Below are 19959 nucleotides of genomic sequence, written 5' to 3'. Positions count from 1 at the left end.
TCCATAATCAGTGAAAAAAGTCATAGTATAGTATGTCGTCCATAATCAGTCAAAATAGTCATAGTATAGTATGTCGTCCATAATCAGTCAAAATAGTCATAGTATAGTATGTCGTCCATAATCAGTCAAAATAGTCATAGTATAGTATGTCGTCCAAAATCAGTCAAAATAGTCATAGTATAGTATGTCGTCCATAATCAGTGAAAAAAGTCATAGTATAGTATGTCGTCCATAATCAGTCAAAATAGTCATAGTATAGTATGTCGTCCATAATCAGTCAAAAAAGTCATAGTATAGTATGTCGTCCATAATCAGTCAAAATAGTCATAGTATAGTATGTCGTCCATAATCAGTCAAAAAAGTCATAGTATAGTATGTCGTCCAAAATGAGACAAAAAAGTCATAGTATAGTATGTCGTCCAAAATCAGTCAAAATAGTCATAGTATAGTATGTCGTCCAAAATCAGTCAAAATAGTCATAGTATAGTATGTCGTCCATAATCAGTGAAAAAAGTCATAGTATAGTATGTCGTCCATAATCAGTCAAAATAGTCATAGTATAGTATGTCGTCCATAATCAGTCAAAAAAGTCATAGTATAGTATGTCGTCCATAATCAGTCAAAATAGTCATAGTATAGTTTGTCGTCCATAATCAGTCAAAATAGTCATAGTATAGTATGTCGTCCAAAATCAGTCAAAATAGTCATAGTATAGTATGTCGTCCATAATCAGTGAAAAAAGTCATAGTATAGTATGTCGTCCATAATCAGTCAAAATAGTCATAGTATAGTATGTCGTCCATAATCAGTCAAAATAGTCATAGTATAGTATGTCGTCCATAATCAGTCAAAAAAGTCATAGTATAGTATGTCGTCCAAAATGAGACAAAAAAGTCATAGTATAGTATGTCGTCCATAATCAGTCAAAATAGTCATAGTATAGTATGTCGTCCATAATCAGTCAAAAAAGTCATAGTATAGTATGTCGTCCATAATCAGTCAAAATAGTCATAGTATAGTATGTCGTCCATAATCAGTCAAAAAAGTCATAGTATAGTATGTCGTCCAAAATGAGACAAAAAAGTCATAGTATAGTATGTCGTCCATAATCAGTCAAAATAGTCATAGTATAGTATGTCGTCCATAATCAGTCAAAAAAGTCATAGTATAGTATGTCGTCCAAAATGAGACAAAAAAGTCATAGTATAGTATGTCGTCCAAAATCAGTCAAAATAGTCATAGTATAGTATGTCGTCCAAAATCAGTCAAAATAGTCATAGTATAGTATGTCGTCCATAATCAGTGAAAAAAGTCATAGTATAGTATGTCGTCCATAATCAGTCAAAATAGTCATAGTATAGTATGTCGTCCATAATCAGTCAAAAAAGTCATAGTATAGTATGTCGTCCATAATCAGTCAAAATAGTCATAGTATAGTATGTCGTCCATAATCAGTCAAAAAAGTCATAGTATAGTATGTCGTCCAAAATGAGACAAAAAAGTCATAGTATAGTATGTCGTCCAAAATCAGTCAAAATAGTCATAGTATAGTATGTCGTCCAAAATCAGTCAAAATAGTCATAGTATAGTATGTCGTCCATAATCAGTGAAAAAAGTCATAGTATAGTATGTCGTCCATAATCAGTCAAAATAGTCATAGTATAGTATGTCGTCCATAATCAGTCAAAAAAGTCATAGTATAGTATGTCGTCCATAATCAGTCAAAAAAGTCATAGTATAGTATGTCGTCCTCCATGTTTGCTGCAGCAGAAAATAATTATAGGTAAATGTAAGCAGCCTAATTGAACACCAGAGGGCACTGTGCTTCACACAACAACTTTTGACACAAACACACCTGCAGTGATCATCAGTGAGGACTGTTTTACTGTGTTAAATATAATAGATTCACACTGTATACAACTTATTAAAGGGAGTCAGGTTTGACTTTTCATTCATTTAAATCAATATTTAATCACCAAATCACAGTCAAAGAAATCAAAACTTTAACTTTACACAATTTTAAACTGTTTTATTAAAGGGGATCATAAGGGATATTTAAAATTAGACCCAAAACTTTTATGTTTAGAGTTAAATATCATCTGTGAAAATGAGTAAATAAGTATTAGAAAAGGAGGATTTTCATTTAGTCACAAAATCACAGTCAATACAGTTTTTGAATCATTGACAGTAAAGTGTTTACTAACATGTTGTTCTGTGTCGTGACAAAGTCACAAGTGATATTTTTTGTTTGTCATCATTGGTTTTTCGGTACAATTCTTATGCCAGAGCGTCATGACCGTGATCGTCACTGAACATCAGGGTCTGTGGCTGCAGTGCCTTGCTCAAGGTCACCGCTGACTGACAGTGTTTTCTGGGAAGTGACAGCATTTCTCCAGTCCCGCGTCCCTGCAGAGCAGCAGACGATTGGAGCCGTCGGCCTCCCCGGCCTCCCCGGCCTCCCCGGCCTCCACCACCTGCCAGCTGCAAGCCTTTGAGCGGCTGCTGCTGCCACGGCGATGATCTACGGTCCGGGGATTCCTGTTGATCTGCAGTCAAAGCGTGTAAGTGGCTACTGTATCGTTGCAATAGACGCCGAAAAACAGTAATATGACCATAACAGATGCAGGTCATGAATCAAAGGTCTTAAACCACCCGGGCTGCCTGATGTCTTCCACAGGTGCCGACGGTCCCCGTCTCCTCTGGACACACAGCGTCTCCTCAACAGCAGAGAAACATGATCTAAAGACTCTCTGAAGTTCCTCGACTGTGTTCCTCTCTACCTGACGCGGCTCTACATCAGAGCCTCACATCGCCGGGACCTCGCCGACTGTGAGCTCGCTGAACGCAGTGACCCCGAATCAACAAAAACCCTGAGAGAGGGAAAAGAAACGCTTTACCTCCTGTAACTCTTCTCTTAAATTAGACCCAAAAAAAAAGCTCACACCTGTTTTGAATATGCCGAATTTTATTTGATAGTAAAGTTTGTCTTTGTAGACTCCAGACAACACAGTGAAGTGTTAGAAAGTGGAAAATCAACAGAGAAGAAAAATAATTGAGTGGTTTTTTAAAGGAGATTTGGTTTGATAGATTTAAATAGTTGAGAGTTCCCTCAGTTGACCTGCTGTGTCACTGACTCCAACATAAACACCAAAGCCTCACATAATAGAATCTGACTGAAAAACGCAAAGATTGTCATTCTCTGCACCAAAGTCCATAGAGAAAACATCGATTTTAACATCGTGATCCACTGCTGCCTCCATGAGTTACTCCAGTGTGTGAAATCCAACATTCACTTTCACCTCAGAGACACATACTGGACATACTGGACAAACTGGACGAACTGGACAGGAGGACGACTCCTGTGTGCTGTGATGTAAAATCGCTGATTTCCTCTGGTGAGTTTGGTGTGGGAGAGTGAGCGGCTCACAAACCTTTTTTCTGTCAAAAAAGCAAAAGAAAATATTGTTTTGTCTTCATGAAATAAAAATAAAATCATGTCATTTCCAACAGAGAGCTTTAAGTTTGTAACGCGCTCACTCTCACACACCAAAGAGAACATGAAGGATTTTAGTGCACGGGGACACAGGAGCTGCTGCTCCTCTGCTGCCTCGTGTGGTCACTTTGTGTCACTGAGGTCAATCTGAACAAAGGATTTCAAAAGTCATGAAAATAACACAGTTGTGTTGTTTTGTCATTCAGCGATGGATCAACAGCTCCTGTGAGATGTTTAAGACTTTACAGACTAGAGGTTAAAGGTCGCCTGACGGCCCCGATGAAGCAGCAAACACACACTCGTAAGAAGTCGTTTTTCCTTGTGTCCACAGAGTGAAGCCAGCGAGTCGCCGCATGCGCCAGTTCTTGTATCATCTCAAAAACCTGAACTATCACTTTTGTGGCTTTTTTGGCTCATTGATATGAAACTGTGTGTTTATATCGTCCAAAGGTGCCGCAGATCTATGATCTCTCTGCTCCAGGAGCCTCGACAGCTGCTGAAGTGCAGGTCTCTCAGCTCCCCCGGTGGTTTCTGGGCCGGTGAACGAACGCCGTACATGGGCTGACCTCCGCCTCTGGATGGGAGAAACAGAATCTCATCTGGGAAGTGGAACACCCTCGTCGAAAGGCCCACCAAAGCCCGCGGAACCCAGAGACGCACGCTGGCACGGCATGAAACGCATAACTCTCACACTGGGGGGAGGGAGTGGATGTGAGGGTTTGCTTTTTTACGGCCGTCTTCTCGGGCTCTTTACCCAATTAGCCCGAGATGACGGAGGCGCAAACAAAGCAAGGTAAAGTTCTTACAACACCACAGGGGTCGTAAGGAGGGATGGAGGGGGGGGGATGCCGGGGGGGGGCGAGTACGGGGTGGACTGGGGATACGTTTAATCCCAGGTCTCTTTTATGTGGGTCTGTCAGGGACACAAACTCACACAGCTGCTCTTTAAACACAGATAAACACGCAGAGAGTGAAAATAAACCTCCACTCTTATATTTAACCTTATTCTATCATTACTTGTTCATAGATTTGATTGTTTATTGAATTTCTCTTGTTTTTGTGATTTTATTATCATGTTTTCTTTGTTGTACAATCTTATTTTTACTTTTTTATTTTAATTTCATTTTCTCTCAATGTCTAAATGCTTTTTGCCTCATGTATTTTCTTCTGGTGTCTTTTTGCTGCTTTTACTCCATTTTTCTGTGTGAAAATACACAAATATTTGTTTGTTTTGCCCTTTTTGTTCCATTACTTTGTATGAAATGTACAAAATAAAAGTCTGATGGATTGAAAACGCCTGTAAATCTTAAACTTTCATGTGAACTTTTAAAACTTTTAAAACTTTTTTGTGTATTTTTCCTCGTATCCAAAGTAGAATTTTCCATTTTATTTGCCTCATTACTTTATTACTATTTTTATACACATTTGATTATTTACTCAAGTTCTCTTCTTTATTTTCTGCTGTTTTTTGTTTATTTAATTGTATTTCTTTACTCTCTGGTTAATTTGTCATTGTGAGTATCATTTTTTGGGAAGAAAAAGAAGATTATTAATGTCTAAATCTAGATATTGGAGTGTCTTATTATTTCACCTAGTATACTGTATTCTTTTCTGGGTGTGTTTTTCTACCACTTTTTCTTGTATTTTTGTGATAAAATGAATAAAAATGTTTTGCCCTTTAAGTTCCATCACTTTGTACCAAACGTGCAAAATTAAAGTCGGATTGAAACGACTGAAACGGATTGAATACATCTGTAAATTCAACTTTCATGTGATTTTTAAAATGTTTCCACTATTTTAGTATAAATATTTTAGCTCCTACTACTTTTTTATTGTATTTTATTGTTTAATTCATGCAAAGTAAGTAAAAACCGTTGCTTATAGACTTTATAAGTTGTTATTTAACTGTTATTAAAATATTTTGTAATCTGTTCTACCTGCCCAGGGACAACAGATGCACTGTCCCTGCAAAAATAAGCACTAAATAAATAAAAGATTAAAAGTATTTATGCACTGAATCATAAAATAAAGAAAGAAATCAAACGACGCCCGAAGAAAAATCCCAAATCTTTATTTTCCTCTACACAGAGAGAGTGAAGGTGCAAAAACAAAAGACAAGGAAAGCTCACACGATAATAAATAGCCAAAAAATAAAGTGATAAAAAAAATAATAATAATAATAAATGAATGAATGGTGGTAAATATAAAATATATTACAACTCATATGTGCACAGGTGCTGCTGGGAAATAAGCATGTGACGTTAAAAGGGGAAGAATTTGTGAATCATTTGTGGGTTTTTAAGAAAATGAAACCGTGCGTCTGTTTTGTGCTTCACGGCGATGAGTCTGCAACCTCAATTTCTGCAGCAGGACACGCGAGGGACACCACAGTCTGCTGGGGATTGAGGTAACAAGAGGATGGTGATGGATGTCTCCTGTGCTCGCGTGCATGGTTTTTCAATCAGCAACGCCCCGATGGCCGCACCGCAACCGAGAGACAGAGCAGAGGGACGGGGTTTCCTGATCACAAAGAAAGCCGTTAAAAAGGGAGGAACCAGCCTGAAACTGAAAACATGGCTGCCAGCGGGGTTCACCACTTCATCTTTTACATCAGGAAACTGAATTTTGTCACGTTTACTAAACCCGCTGACTCCCCACACCAAACTCCATAGAGAAAATCGGCAATTTTACACACAGCAAATGAGAGTTCTTGATCCACTGCTGCCTCCATCAGTAAATTCGAATATGTTATTTTATGACTTCTGTATTTGAAATCCATCTTTCAGATTTAATTAAGTGGCAAAAACTTACCAAACAAGGCAGCAGTGGACCAGCAGCTGCTGTCTACCAGGGAGCTTAAAAACACCTATTTTTTCCATGGACTTTGGTGCAGGAGAGAAAGTGGTTTACAAACTTCACTTTTCGGCCAGAAAACGGTAACTAACGCTGAGATAGAAGTAGAGAACATATAGGATTCTATTCAGCGAGCCTTTAGTTCAGTTTCTAATTTCAGTTTTTCCTTGTGTTTATGGCTGTCAATCATGTTTCTAAGCTAGCGCAGCACAATCAGTGTTTCGTACACCCACACTTTTCTTTTTAAAAAACCCTGCACTATCCCTTTAAATGTAGCAGGAAACACCCCTGCGGTGAATGTCCAGAGCTGCGGTCGAGTCGTGTTTCTAAAACGTTATGTACAGGTTATGACCGGGACTCTACTGAGGGCTGTTGGTGATGGCTTTGAGAATGTCACACGTGTTCTTGGAGATGACCTCTTTCAGCTTCCGAACGCGTCGGGCGCTCGCCGCGCCCACGTAGCTCTCTGGGTGAAGGACCGCCATGCCGTCGTTGACGTTGCCCATGACGATGACCTGTCCCTCTGCGGCGGCGCCCGTGATGTTGGGGCACGGGCAGTTCCAGTCCATGTTGAGGAAGGTGACTTGCAGAGGTTCCTTGCCAAAGAAGCGGAGCCCCATCTCCTCGTCCTTCAGGATCTCCTCCACGGTCACGAGGGCGTGGCCTGAGTCCCTCTCCTCCATGAGTTCCGTCATGTGACCCAGGATGACGAAGTCGCTGCGGCAGAAGCTCGTCACCATCTTGCCTTTCGGCTTACAGGACTTGCAGTGGTGGTTTTTGGGGTAGGGGCACATTTCCTCGCAGGCTTCCTTGGATTCAAAGTTGTTGGTGTTGCCCTCACACCCTCCGTAGATGAAGGACTGACACTGGCGCAGGGCGCTGCTGTAAGCCCAGCGGGGCTCATAGGCTTTACAGGGGCCCTGCAGGCTCGGGAGGCCACAGGGACCCGAGAGCTCTGGACCGCAGCACTGCATGCACTCCTCAAACGTCTCAAGGACCTTCTTTGGGTGCTGGCTGTTGTTGTGGCAGTGGGTGAAGGAGACACAGTTGTTGGTCTTGGGTTCAAAGTACCAACTTAGGTTGTCCAGCTCGCCCCCGCAATCTTCTGGGTTGTCGGGGGGTTTCCCGCACTCCTCAGGCAGGCAGCGGGTGACATTCTTTGGCTCTGGGGATTTTGGTGGCTCAGTGGGCAGGACAGTGAGGGGATGATCTACCATCACTGAGCCTGACGGGTTCTGCGCCGTGCAGGTGTACACACCTGAGTGACGTGCCTGGGTGTTGTAGATGACTAGCTGACCAATGTTGGTGACCACCAGGTTCCCTCGCACATGATTGGGACTCATGACAACCCTCTCCACGCCCTCCGGCAGCTTCTTCTCCCAGGTTATCTCAGGCCGTGGACGTCCTGTCACGTCACACAGGAAACTGGCCGTGTCACCTTCATTGACGATCTGATGAACAGGACTGCTGACCTGGAAGGGCGACTGAGGGGGAGGGATCGTCGCCTGCAGCGGAGCAGTGGTCGGACGAAGAGTGGTCACCTGGGGCACGGAGGGACTGGTGTTGGGCCAGGTGAGGTGGAAGCGGCAGGTGACCACGGACAACGTGGTGCCCTTGGAGCACGCCTCCGCGTCCATGTAGCACTTGTTGTAATACGTCATTCCGTCAGAGGCGCAGGTGAAGTGCGGCTCGCGCTCGCAGCGGTCCCGACACTTACACACCGGCTGACCGTCCCAGATGTCGCACTCGGACCCCTGCTGGGTGCACATGAAACTGGCACAGGTGGCTTCTTTGGGCATTCCCACGGGGCCTTTCTTCCCGTCTATGTAACGGGCGGCCACGCAGCTACGATTGCCACACACGTTCTGGCAACATTTCTCAAAGGATTCGCACTCCTGCAAGAGAAGAAGATATCAAGTCGAGATTAGAGTCAGGTTCAGTACGTGAGGAGGAGAAAACAATGACAATAAGCCCTAGCAATGAGATCAAGAACTGGTACTAAATTGGTAAGAGTTCACGGATGTATCACCTAGCATCTGGAGAGAAGGTGCTGCTGTCCGCATTTATCTTTTATTTTTTCTTAACACTTTGGGAATCCGAAAATGCTAGCACAACTTGCTAACTTTCCACTTTTCCACTTCCCAGCCAAACCCAAATGATACTAACATGATTACCTCCAACATTGAGCTACGCTATTAGCTCTCATCATGGCGAATAAGTTTGGGCAAACTTTAGCAAAATTGCAGCAACCTTTATCATATGAAAAAGTGCAGTTGTGAGTAAATGCGGTAACGCTAGCAACCATGCGAAACACTTACAAATACAGAACTTGAGGCAGCACTGAGTGTTTGTCTTGTCTGTTTTTAACAAAGCTCTCAACAAAGTAATTATTGCTGCTGGTGCTAATGGACGTGCAGCTTCCTCGTTGTAGCCGCCCCAACGCGTGAAGCTATTTCCTTTAGCTGCTGTTAGCATCACATTTTAAGAACTTCTTATTTACATGTGAACATGACTCTACAGTGGAGTCCATTGGTACAAACAGAGGACAGCGCCCTCTGCTGGTGTGGCAGATCTTTCGTCACAACTATCCATCACATCTTTGTGTTCAGACGTCCTCAACAGCAAATCAAAGTATCAATAATCAATTATTACATTATTACAGAGTGTAACAACTGGTGAGACTACAGATTTTAACTAACAGCAATCCCAGGTGTGTACTACGGTGGCCCACACAGCTGCTACTTCAAAATCGCAAAATGCTCATTGTGGTTGGTTTAGCCGTCCAAAACAAAACAAGATGGCTGCCCACCATATAAGCAAAGATTTATTTTCCATGGAAACAGAGTTTATACACTTTTACAAAGAGATGGTATATTCAGTTTTAATCATCACCAATAAATTGTTAACATTTAATGATTTATTCATGATTTATTGATTGACTGAGTCTGAAGTTGGGTTTAAAGTTTGTAAAAGTGTAGGTATTTTTTCTCATTCATTCTCTAACTTATCAATAGTTCAAATAAGGGGTCTCAAACTCGCAGTCCGCAGGCCACATGCAGCCCGGCAGTCGATGTCCTGCAGCCCTACACTTATTTATATTTAAATGATTAAATTCAACATTTAATAAAATGTATGCTTGTCTGTTTTTGTTATTTACAGATTGATTTTGCATCATAAATATGTTTTTTTGTGAACGATATCAAAACAAACACTTTGAAATGGTGTGAAATGTTATCCTAAACATTTGTAATTGTAACAGCATGATGGATGATCAGGATATCATTTTAATTTCTAATCACTAAACCGTTCATTTTTCCCTGAATTATGGAACTTTTTTCACTTGACCCAGAACCTCCTGATCAGACTAGAAGTTCACTGGCCCCCAGGACATTTTGGGTTTGAGGCCCCTGATTTAAATGTAAAAAAACCACACCAACAGTTTTATCTTTTTTGATAAAGAAAAGATTTTACCTGGTCGCTTTCACACTCGCGCGTGCACGTGCTCATGGCGTCCACCCACAGGTTGGGGTTCATGTCGTTGGGGCAGATGCCCGCGTGTGAGTAGGTGATCTGGGGAAGAACCGCTAGCGGCAGCTCCATCCACACGGACGCGCACGTCAGGAACCAGAACCAGATCCAGCGCGGAAACAGCATCCACCACATCTCCAGAGCGGGAACACGCGGCTCAACAAGTGCAGAAGAAGAGGATGAAAACACACGCGCGCACACACACACACACACAAACACACACACAACACACACAGACACGCACACGTGTGGAGGTTTGAAGAAGAAAAGAAGTAGAAGAAGCGCATCACACGCGTGGGAGCTGATGAAAGTGAATCCGCTTTGTTTTGGTGTTTCCTGATTCTGCGTTATTTACGCGCGTCCATCAGTGAAGGCGCAGAGTGAGCGACAGCATCACAGTCACTGCTGCTGCTCAGATGCTGGAAGAAGCTTTTTAAAAGTGTGTGTGCTGAGCTTTGGGCTGGGACTGATGAGGCACCTGCCTCTGTTTGCCCCCCTTTAACCCTTTGTGCGCTCCGTGCGTAAAGACGCACCACAAACTCAATTAACAGAGTTTAGACTCCGCTGCTGTATTTAAATCACACATAAATATACTTAGGATTATAAATATCACCGATACTGATACTAATATCAGTCTGATACAGTTATTTTACACCTTTGTAAACTTAATGTGTCCTGATGCTTTTACCAACAACAGCCATAACTCTCCAAATGATCCTTCTGCCATAAAGAAAGAAATAAACAGCCCATAATATGACTAATCATGTACGTGATTATATACTTTTCCTTCACCCACAAGCCACTGGGCTTTTTGAACTGCTGACAATGTCCCAGATAACTAATAAATAGTACATTTATATTTAATATTTTTTTTGTATTCTTTTGCTGAAAAGTAGAGAAGAAATAATTTCATTAGTGTATAGTAATAATGTGGCATTGCTACTTAAACGTGACAGTAAAGAATCTTGATTTAAAGGATTTTTGGCATAGATTTGCATAAATTAACTACACTTATATAGGTATTTCTGATGTATAAATATGCAACTTCATATATTTGAGAGTTTGCACACATTAAAATATTAAAAATTTTATGTCAAGAAAATATTCATCAAAATGTCATCAATATTACATTTACAAAACTAAAAACATATATATTTATACATATTTTACATAAACACAAAACACCGTAGACTTTGTTTTACCAAGTTTAACAGAAAATTAATGAAATTATAATTTGTATTATTATTTCCATATATTCTAGACGTTATTATGCTATAATGTTTTCTTAAATCTTCACATTAATGAATGTAATTCATGAAAACTGATTATGATCAAAATTATCATCATTTTGTTATGAACTGTGACAAATAATATTTAAAAGACAGAAACATAAAATTGATGAATAGATTGAATATTGAGAATAAAGATATAGAAAACATTTAAATAATGTTAAGTAATAAATTAAATAAGACAGCGCTTTAGTATATTCTAATACTTACTGTTCTGTCAGGAGAATTGTTTCACGTTCATAAAGCAATTCATAATTAATACATACTTAATAATACAGTGTAATTGTTATGAATAGAGGATTAATTACAATTATGCATATTTTCATAAAGCAGTTCCAAACAATGTTCAAAGTTCCCCAACGAAGTCCAAAGTTCACTCAACGCAGGTCAAAGTTCCCCAACGTAGTCCAAACTTCCCCAACACAGGTCAAAGTTCCCCAATGCAGCTCAAAGTTCCCCAATGCAGTTCAAAGTTCCCCAACGCAGGTCAAAGTTCCCCAATGCAGTTCAAAGTTCCCCAACGCAGGTCAAAGTTCCCCAATGCAGCTCAAAGTTCGCCAAAGCAATCCAAAAGTTCCCCAACGCAGCTCAAAGTTCCCCAACATAGTCCAAACTTCCCCAACGAAGGTCAAAGTTCCCCAATGCAGTTCAAAGTTCCCCAACGCAGCTCAAAGTTCCCCAATGCAATCCAAAAGTTCCCCAACGCAGGTCAAAGTTCCCCAACGTAGTCCAAACTTCCCCAACGCAGGTCAAAGTTCCCCAACGTAGTCCAAACTTCCCCAACACAGGTCAAAGTTCCCCAATGCAGCTCAAAGTTCCCCAATGCAGTTCAAAGTTCCCCAACGCAGCTCAAAGTTCCCCAATGCAGCTCAAAGTTCCCCAATGCAATCCAAAAGTTCCCCAATAAAGCTCAAAGTTCCCCAATGCAGTTCAAAGTTCCTCAACGCAGCTCAAAGTTCCCCAATGCAATCTGAAAGTTCCCCAATAAAGCTCAAAGTTCCCCAATGCAGTTCAAAGTTCCTCAACGCAGCTCAAAGTTCCCCAATGCAATCTGAAAGTTCCCCAATAAAGCTCAAAGTTCCCCAATGCAGTTCAAAGTTCCCCAACGCAGGTCAAAGTTCCCCAATGCAGTTCAAAGTTCCCCAACGCAGGTCAAAGTTCCCCAATGCAGCTCAAAGTTCGCCAAAGCAATCCAAAAGTTCCCCAACGCAGCTCAAAGTTCCCCAACATAGTCCAAACTTCCCCAACGAAGGTCAAAGTTCCCCAATGCAGTTCAAAGTTCCCCAATGCAGCTCAAAGTTCCCCAATGCAATCCAAAAGTTCCCCAACGCAGGTCAAAGTTCCCCAACGTAGTCCAAACTTCCCCAACACAGGTCAAAGTTCCCCAATGCAGCTCAAAGTTCCCCAATGCAGTTCAAAGTTCCCCAATGCAGTTCAAAGTTCCTCAATGCAGCTCAAAGTGCCCCAATGCAATCCAAAAGTTCCCCAATAAAGCTCAAAGTTCCCCAATGCAATCCAAAAGTTCCCCAATAAAGTTTAAAGTTCCCCAATGAAATCCAAAAGTTCCCCAATAAAGTTCAAAGTTCCCCAATGCAGTTCAAAGTTCCCCAACGCAGCTCAAAGTTCCTTCAGTGCAGTTCCTGTAAACCTCCACTACCATGGTTGCCATGGTAACCTGTATACAATTCAAAGCAAGGTGAGGGCAGAGTCCGTCTGGATCGCCCTTAAACTTAATCTCAGTCGGATTAGAGTTTGTGCAGGTTCTGATGGCGACGGAAAGGTCGGAGAAGATCAGCTCAACTGGGATTAAAATCCTGAGAAAACAGTAAACGTACAGTAAAGACTGCACAGAGCCAGTCTTTGTACATGGGATTAGTGTTGTGTGGATTTATGGAAATGTACTGAATGTTACAAACTCCAGAAAAACAAACTTTAACAAACAACATTTCTGTGCCAATCAAACGTCTTCAAACCTTCCAGGACTTAAAAATAGAAGAAAACACCATCAGAACTGCAGCGTTTTCGACTCCCGGCTTGAGGTGAGATGAGGACAATACAGGTTTGGGGATGAGGTGATGTGCTGCACAGGGGTGGGCGTGTGCGCGTTGGCAGGGAATTTAATGAATGAACGCGCTGTAATTTGCACGTCTTCCACTCCTTCCGCAGGTTTTCACCTCCGCGGTTCAGCCGAGGACACGGCGATGAGACCGCCTCCCCGCGCCATAACAGCAAACTCCTGCTGTGTCCAAGGGGCTTCTTTGTGGGCGATTGTTAGCAGATTTTTTTTTCTCCTCCATGTATCTGAGCGTGTGTGTGTGTGTGTGTGTGTGTGACGAGCCAATAAATAAAGCCTGTTTATGTGGAGCTTTCAGAGCCGCAGGTTTCAATCCTGTGAGGATTATATTTGCTCCACTCGGCTGCCAGTAATGACAAACAACTGCACACACACACACACACTGTATTGTGCATGTCGCTGATATTCACAACTGTGATTCATAACTCACTTTTCTCCCGATTCTTTGATCAAAACCTGGATTTAAGGAGGAAGAAAAACAGCGTGATTCCGCTCACCTCACACGACCCTAACACTCCGTCTGAACCTGTCATTTAACAAATGAGCTGTTTCACACTCAGGCGGGAATGAATAAACTCCTGTCAGAACACAGTGAGGATGGATACATCTGCAGGCTACAAAGACTTATGAAGAAAAAATTACAGGGCCTTTTTTTCTTCTTCTTTCAAATCAAATAACAGGAAGCCTTAAAAAACGCAAACTCGTCCAATGGCACGCCGTCAACTCGGAGGTTATGTGAGGACTCGGGCTTCATTAAAAGTAATGTTTCAGTGGAAGCGTTTCACAAAGACACTCACATTGCACACAGTAAAGTTATGTGACATCATTTCTTACGTATCGCGGCAATTTTTTGTACATGAAACACGTTTATTAACAAAAGAAGGCAGTAAGATTACTTCTGGATCCACTGGAAGAACTTTCCGGATCTTTACAGAACTTGACCGGCTTATAGTTATCACCGTCTTCCATAAACACGACAACATTCATCCCGGTCTATTCAGATGTCGCGGAGATATTCACACGTTCACGTGTGACATTTACAGTTCAATTGCTGCCAAAAGCCGTACGACGTAATCAGATCCAGACGAGATTTAGTCTGAACCTGCACACACCACATTTTCTGTTTTTTTACACTTTTCTGAACTTGTTCAATGGGACTGAACCATGTTACAGTTACATTGCCACCAAATCCCTAATCCCGATGAAGGGGTTAGGGTTAGAGGGTGAAATTTCATTGAAAGTTTAAGCTTTTGATTTTACATCCAAACCAATGAGTTTTAACAGAGGTTTTTTTTACAGTTTTACAAGAGACGAGGATTTGATCAAATGTTCATACTTTTTGTGTGACGTCATCAGTGGGCAGATTCTTACCAACATTGAATGGGAACATTATTGGGCGATCATCTACCCATCACAAACATTCAGATGGATTCGTCAAAAACTGTAGACAGGAAGACAGACAGAGAGACAGTCAGACAGACAGAGAGACAGTTAACACAGCTGTGCCCACAGGCAGAGACGTTACCACACACACACTGGGACAAATGAGATAGACGGGGAGTCGGGGAGACAAATGTCCCGGGCAAGAGAAATCTTGTCTCCTTGGCAACATCTGTTGATGAAACATGAAATTCCAGAGGATTATCTGAACAGTCACTCACTGAAACTGTGCTACAAGTAAATGAACACAGTATATATGTACGTACAAACACAGTATATCTTCACAAATGTGTACATATACGTACTGATTACATTCCTATATACAGAATCTATCTACGCATTTATCTACGTTCTATCTACCTATCTATGTATATACTGTTGTACGCACCTACAGAACTTATCTAGCTACTTACCTATCTATCTATATATATATATATATAGATATATACAAATCTATGTACATACCTGCATTTGTAACCTACAAATCTATCTATGTATCTACAATCTATGTACATATGTACGAATCTATGTAAGTACCTGCGCATCCATCTACGTAACCTACAAATCTATGTATGTATCTACAATCTATGTACATATGTACGAATCTATGTAAGTACCTGCGCATCCATCTACGTAACCTACAAATCTATGTATGTACCTGCGCATCCATCTACGTAATTTACAAATCTATGTATGTACCTGCGCATCCATGTACGTAACCTACAAATCTATGTATGTACCTGCACATCCATCTACGTAACCTACAAATCTATGTATGTACCTGCACATCCATCTACGTAACTTACAAATCTATGTATGTACCTGCACATCCATCTACGTAACTTACAAATCTATGTATGTACCTGCGCATCCATCTACGTAACTTACAAATCTATGTATGTACCTGCGCATCCATCTACGTAACTTACAAATCTATGTATGTACCTGCGCATCCATGTACGTAACCTACAAATCTATGTATGTACCTGCACATCCATCTACGTAACCTACAAATCTATGTATGTACCTGCACATCCATCTACGTAACTTACAGATCTATGTATGTACCTGCACATCCATGTACGCACCTATGAAACATCCTCATCATCTCTGTCGGTACTTTGTGTTTTCATCTGCGCATTAATCTCAGCACCCACCTACATTCCTCTGTATGCACCTACGTATCATTTTTATCTATGCATCCAACCGTCAGCATTTCGTGGACTGACCGTGAGCACACCCTAGTGGCAGACTGGAGTAATTATGTATATCTTTTACACACTGTGCACTCAGCTGTAAGTTTAACAGAAGTTCACGTGTCTCAGTGTGTGAAGGTGAAACCTAAAGCTCAGAGACACAAAATGGCTCCCGAGGTCTCAGACGTCTCCAGTTTCAAAGTGACCAAAGTGTTTCAGTGTCGAGCCGAAGTCGAGTCGGGACGCGAGTTTCGTTAAGAAGGCGCCAAAATGTCCTCAGGGTGTGCGGAATGCTTTTCTGTTTTATAAAACAACACATTCATTTTATCAAACATACATACTGGTGCAAGGTGTTTTTTCTGCTTCACCCATTCAAAAATAATAGTAAGTGCAACAGAAATAGCAGTAAAATCCTCTTTTTTGCACACATTTCCGAATTTTCGCGATTTATACGTTAAATTTTTGTCAATTTCCCATCTTTAAAAAGTGGTTTAATGACAAGGAACTTTCATGAAAACTATCTGAGATTTATCGCAATAATTATCAATATTAACGGACTCATTTTGTGCCAAAGTCAAATTTAAACATCGCACCTTCAATAAAACACACAAACTGTCTTCGTCCTTTCTTTCTTTTTTTTAATGAAGGCATAATCATATTTCATATTTTGGTGGTACAGAATTCAAGTTTTTCGTATAGATTTGGTTCACAGAAGAATCATAAAAACACACACACACACACACACACACACGACAGAACAAACTTCCCTAGAATACAAAAGAAAAGCGTCTTTTAAAAAGTAGCTTAAATAAAAAAGGTACAGTACAAAAAATAGTGGGTTTATCAACAAAAACACGTCGGTTTTTTTTGACGTTTCATATGAGAAAAAAAAGTACAGTGGCACAGCAATATTCTGCTTGTAGAAAAAAAATAAAAAACCACGTTACATTCACTGGCGTTGTTCATCCCACTGTAGAAGGCACTAAAGAGCAGACTTGGATCAACTAGTACTTGCACTTATGGCTTTTTTTTATACATATATATATAAATTCTTTTTATTTTCTATTGAAAAAGACAGTGTTTGCCACACAGGACGATACATCACAAAAGAAAAACAGGAGATTTGTGTAAAAAGTCCTGCTGTAGTTTTTAGACAAACGCTAACTGATCCAATGTTTGCAGAAGTTCAGGCTCGATTTCAGAATTTAAAACAAAACCAGCAGCAAGTGCTCGAGGGGAAACACGGCGGCTGCGAGCGAGACGTGAACTCTTCGCTCGCAAGCGTTTTGCCGCGTCTGGAAGTAAAAAGCGTCTGGTCCCTTCAACCCTGCTTCGTAACATTGGGACGAAGTAGAAATAAAAAAAATGGCTTCTACTGAGCCAGACCTGCGTCTTTAGCCATGTTGTAGAAGATTCCTCTCTGCGACAGGAGGTTTGTGGGCGTGTCGAACTCCGCCACCTGTCCTTTGTCCAACACCAGGACTCTGGATTGAGAGGACACAAGGAGCAGATCTGTTAGGACACACGTTTCCCACAGGAAACTCAAGTCTCTCCATCACTAAACCCCAGAGAGAAAATACACATGTTTGACTGAGGAAGAGCTGAACGTATTCCTAAATTAATCAATCAATATTTCTTTATAAAGATCTTTACGACACCCACAAGGAACCCATAAATAGTACATCATATTTTCTTTCATTTTACCTTAGTAATTCCTACAAAATAAATACTCTTATCTTCATGTCATTTTAGTTTTAGTAGCTACTCTTAAAAAACATAATACCTGTTGTTTTTTTACGTTATCCATTTTAGTGGTAATTACTACAAAATAAAATACCATTTCTACTCTATGAACATAAAAGATACATTTATTATGTTATCTTTCATTTTGGTAGAAATTATTGGAAAGTAAAACCTGTTCATGTGTTTACTATCATTTCATTTATCAGTGTTTTAAGTTATACTTTGTTTGAGTAGCTGCTCTTGTTATGTTATTCTTCATTTTAGTGGAGATTCTTACAAAATAAAATACTATATTTTTTATTTTGGTAGCTATTGTTCTGTGCAGATCGGGTGGAGACGCTGTGAAAAACTGTTGTTGTGTTTCCGTGTGGGCATTGTGTGTCTGACCTCGTGTAGTCCATGATTGTGTTGAGTCTGTGTGCGATCGTGAACACGGTGCAGTCCTCAAACTGAGTCCTGATGGTGGACTGGATGAGATCGTCCGTCTCCAGATCGATGGCGGCCGTGGCTTCGTCCAGCACGAGGATCCTGGTCTTCCTCAGCAGAGCTCGAGCCAAACACACCAGCTGCCTCTGGCCCACACTGAACACACACACACACACACACGACATCACACTCGTGACACAATCACAACACACACAACGTCACAGAGTGTGTTTGTCCTCTACCTGAGATTCTCTCCGCCCTCCGCACACTCCATCTCCAGCTTCGACGGCTGATTGCTGACAAACTTGTGGAGGTGAGAATGTTCCACAGCTTGCCAAACCTCCTCGTCACTGCACTGGTCAAAGGGATCCAGGTTCATCCTCAGCGTCCCGGAGAAGAGAACCGGCTCCTGTCAGACACACGGAGAAGCTCCGAGGTTAGAGAAACAACACAAACACGTCCGTGATGTTTGTTAAGGTTTGTGGGAACAGAAGCTTCTGAGCAGGAGGATCCAGAGGTTTTCAACTTTTCTTTAAATAGAAGACTTCTGTGCTTCGTGATCAATAAATCTGTGGATTATTTGTTCATTTTTAGTCCAAAAATCAGATCAACTGTACAAAACTTAGAAGATACTGTCTGAAGGTGGCAAACATTCACACTCAGTTTTTCAGGTTTTGTGGTTTGGGTTTTGAAATTTTGCACATGAAGATGAAGAAGATGAAGAAGATGAAGAAGCAGATGGAGATGAAGAAAAAGATGAAGTAAATGAAGAAGATGAAGAAGATGAAAAACAAGAAGACAATTAAACTGAATTGTTGCATCGTGGCCCAAAGCCAGATGTTTGTGAAGCAGAACTTCATTTCTGAGGCCAATGCAAAGTCAAGAGAAGGAGCATGCGTGTGTGCGTGTGTGTGTGTGTGTGTGTGTGTGTGTGTGTGTGTGTGTGTGTGTGTGTGCGTGCGTGTGCGTGTGCGCACATACCTGTGGAATGATGGTGAGCTTGGACCTCAGGTCGTGCAGACCGATCTCAGAGATCTTCACCTCGTCTATGGTGATCTCTCCTGCAGCAGCTTCCAGCAGCCTGAACAGACACAGAGTCATGGAGGACTTCCCGGCTCCGGTCCGACCCACGATGCCGACCTGCACATAAAAAACCCACAGAACCTCGATTAGCGAGTGACGCCATTTGGTTTTTGGCCGTGCTTTTTCGCTGGTCCACGTTACCTTCTCTCCTCCTTTGACGCTCAGCGACAGGTTCTTCAGGACCAGGTCCAGACCCTCGCGGTAGCGGACGCTGTAGCTCTGGAACTGCACGTTCCCGTTCATGGGCCACTCAGGAGGAGGCTTCTTGTCCTCAATCTCCCAGGGAGCCTGAGGACAAAGACATGGTTCATTCACAGCCACTTTATTAGGTAAACCTGTTCAACCTGTTTTAATGACACGTGCGGCTACTTCCTGTCGAAAACCCTCCGTAACAGGAAGTGGAGAACAACAACTTCTTCTTCTTCTGTGGGGGTTTAATGGTAGTTTGCGTTTATTGCTGCCACCTTCTGGAGTTAGAAAACACCTGCACGACTCATTCTGTCATCAAGTTTCTTTCTCCTCATCTCCTGTCCTTTGTCTTCACCCTCTCTCGTCCTCTCTCGTCCTCTCTCCTCCCGCCAACAGTAACTCACTGAACTCTCCACACGATGAATTTTGACACCAGCAGTCCACACCTGGTGCCACTCTATTAGGTACACACACACAGGTCGCCTAATAAAGAGTTAATCTGCTCCGGGGATGTTTAATCCTCCTCATAACACTAACAACTGCAGCAGCTACACAAAAGTACACCGTGTACAGTGTGATTATGTAACAGAGGCTCATGTTGGCAACAGAAAATCTCACATTTCTGGATCACGTTAGCGTTTATAG

At 41.6% G+C, this 19959-nt stretch overlaps 2 protein-coding genes across 3 annotated transcripts in view; both read right to left on the bottom strand.

Moving 5' to 3' along the window:
• Nucleotides 1–5548: 5548 nt before the first annotated feature.
• On the bottom strand, nucleotides 5549–10298 carry wfikkn2b (WAP, follistatin/kazal, immunoglobulin, kunitz and netrin domain containing 2b). Its single transcript, XM_058621135.1, has 2 exons — nucleotides 9818–10298; nucleotides 5549–8241 (listed from the first exon to the last, which is right to left on the bottom strand). Exons 1-2 carry the CDS (start codon nucleotides 10007–10009, stop codon nucleotides 6706–6708), a joined length of 1728 nt encoding a protein of 575 aa, XP_058477118.1. The 5' UTR covers nucleotides 10010–10298; the 3' UTR covers nucleotides 5549–6705.
• Nucleotides 10299–16494: 6196 nt separating this feature from the next.
• Nucleotides 16495–19959, bottom strand: part of abcc3 (ATP-binding cassette, sub-family C (CFTR/MRP), member 3) — a 41133-nt gene continuing 37668 nt past the window's right edge. For both annotated transcript variants that reach the window (XM_058620694.1, XM_058620693.1), the window contains exons 27-31: nucleotides 19267–19413; nucleotides 19024–19182; nucleotides 18285–18451; nucleotides 18004–18198; nucleotides 16495–17357 (exon numbers count right to left, since the gene is read on the bottom strand). In XM_058620694.1, the coding sequence (XP_058476677.1) occupies nucleotides 17246–17357; nucleotides 18004–18198; nucleotides 18285–18451; nucleotides 19024–19182; nucleotides 19267–19413 (780 nt within the window). In that variant the 3' untranslated portion in view covers nucleotides 16495–17245. The remainder of the gene's footprint in view (nucleotides 17358–18003; nucleotides 18199–18284; nucleotides 18452–19023; nucleotides 19183–19266; nucleotides 19414–19959) is intronic.

Source organism: Solea solea, chromosome 21 (assembly GCF_958295425.1).
Source record: "Solea solea chromosome 21, fSolSol10.1, whole genome shotgun sequence".
NCBI lineage: Eukaryota > Metazoa > Chordata > Actinopteri > Pleuronectiformes > Soleidae > Solea > Solea solea.
This window is presented reverse-complemented; position numbering and strand designations above follow the sequence as displayed.

Coding starts and splice junctions, on each gene's coding strand:
- wfikkn2b (XM_058621135.1), bottom strand. CDS start 10,009: ATGTGGTGGATGCTGTTTCCGCGCTGGATCTGGTTCTGGTTCCTGACG. Junction 8,242..9,817: donor GCGAGTGTGAAAGCGACCAG/GTAAAATCTTTT, acceptor CTTCTCTTGCAG/GAGTGCGAATCCTTTGAGAA.